Consider the following 1,472-nt stretch of genomic DNA (forward strand, 5'->3'; position numbering starts at 1 on the left):
TGACACCTAGCTCGTGGAGCTCTCACTCGAGGTCTCATAGCTGGACGAGGTATTCTCCTCATCGGCGTGGTGCTTCTCCTCCTCGTAATCCTCCGGCTCAATGATGTGATCCAGAGCGAAGTACGTTGGGACTGAAGCAATAACGGAGAGTATGGTACCCACATAGAGCTGCTGCCCGTACTTGAAAGACGTGATGAGATCAGTAGCCCACGCAATGGTCGCGCCTAGGGACTGGATTCCCTTGTAACAGGCAGCATACTTCACATTGCGGGTGATGCTATTCCCGGCGGCCGCCGACATGACCCAGTAGCAGAAGGACTGGAACACTGCATCCTGCATTCCCATCAGCATGAAGACAATCACAAGGCCAACAAAGTTGCTGTCCTGCAAATCGAAGCCGCAGACACCTTCGCCCTTGTCCCAGCCCTTTCCACCGTCAGTACCGCACTTCACAGTGTAGTTAACAATGAATGCGGAGCCCCACGCAACGGCAAGGTTCACCATGTTCCACGAGAAGGCGTAGACTCCTCTCTTCCTCATGGTCCAGCCTTTCTTGTCGGTGATGAACCCCGTCAAAGTAGCGCCGAGCATCTGAGCACCCCAGAAGAGTCCGGAATTGAGACCGCGGGTTCTAACGTTGAAGAGCATTGAATTGTAGCCCTGGAACTCGTAGGTGTAGAACCAGTTTGACGCGAAGAAGAAGAGCATCATCTTGATGACGAAGGGGTCGGTGATAGCTTTGACGGCGGCAACGATCTCCTCTTTGGCACCAGTGGCCTTCTCAAAAACAACCGGACTTCCATCCTTCTTGGTTACCTTATTGGGGTCCACGAGCAAAAATATTGAAGAGATGGAACCGATAATCATCAAAGCGATGAATGTGAAGTACGAAGACGGGTTGGCTCCACCTCCTAAGGTGTTCCAATTGAGAGCCATTGAGAGAATTCCTCCGAAGACCCCTCCCAGGTTGAAGATGATCCAAAAGTTTCGAATGAAGGCTCCCTTCTGGTCAGGTGTGGAATACGCCATCATGATAGCACCCTGAGCAGTCCAGAAGAGACCGGCACCAATACCCAGCACAGAACCTCCAATAGCCCCAACCCAGTACCCTTTGTCGCTGAAATACGCACAGATCGCGTAGATTGCATAGGTGAGACCCCCGAAGAGGAACAAAGGCTTGGGCCCCAGCATGTTAAAAAAGACGCCAGAGAAGTACCCCACAACGGTGAAGAAGGAGTACAGCGTAGCATTCATAATCGCTCCGACCTTCGGATCCGCAGAACCAGCACCTCCAAGCCCAGAGAGGGCGTTGAACAGTCCTGGACCACAGAAGGCCAGGAACCCAACTATTAAAACTTGGGTGGACGCACTGTACAGCTTGTTCTTGCAATCCATTGTGGGTGTCTGTGCTGAGTTTTACCAATTGATCTGCCGCCATCACAAGATTGTGGGGTGAGTCTTTCATGGCGATG

The 1,472-nt window shown here is 52.2% G+C and overlaps 1 protein-coding gene across 1 annotated transcript; it reads right to left on the reverse strand.

Moving 5' to 3' along the window:
• Positions 1–6: 6 nt before the first annotated feature.
• KVP17_000482 (uncharacterized protein) lies at positions 7–1,395 on the reverse strand (the record flags this gene model as incomplete). Its single annotated transcript, XM_068522896.1, has 1 exon — positions 7–1,395. The coding sequence occupies one exon, from the start codon at positions 1,393–1,395 to the stop codon at positions 7–9; it is 1,389 nt and encodes a 462-aa protein (XP_068371833.1).
• Between the last annotated feature and the right edge of the window lie 77 nt (positions 1,396–1,472).

Source organism: the organism of the source record quoted next, assembly GCF_019968985.1.
Source record: "MAG: Porospora cf. gigantea B chromosome Unknown PgB_NODE_7710_length_1472_cov_869.631, whole genome shotgun sequence".
Taxonomy (NCBI): Eukaryota; Apicomplexa; class Conoidasida; order Eugregarinorida; family Porosporidae; genus Porospora; species Porospora cf. gigantea B.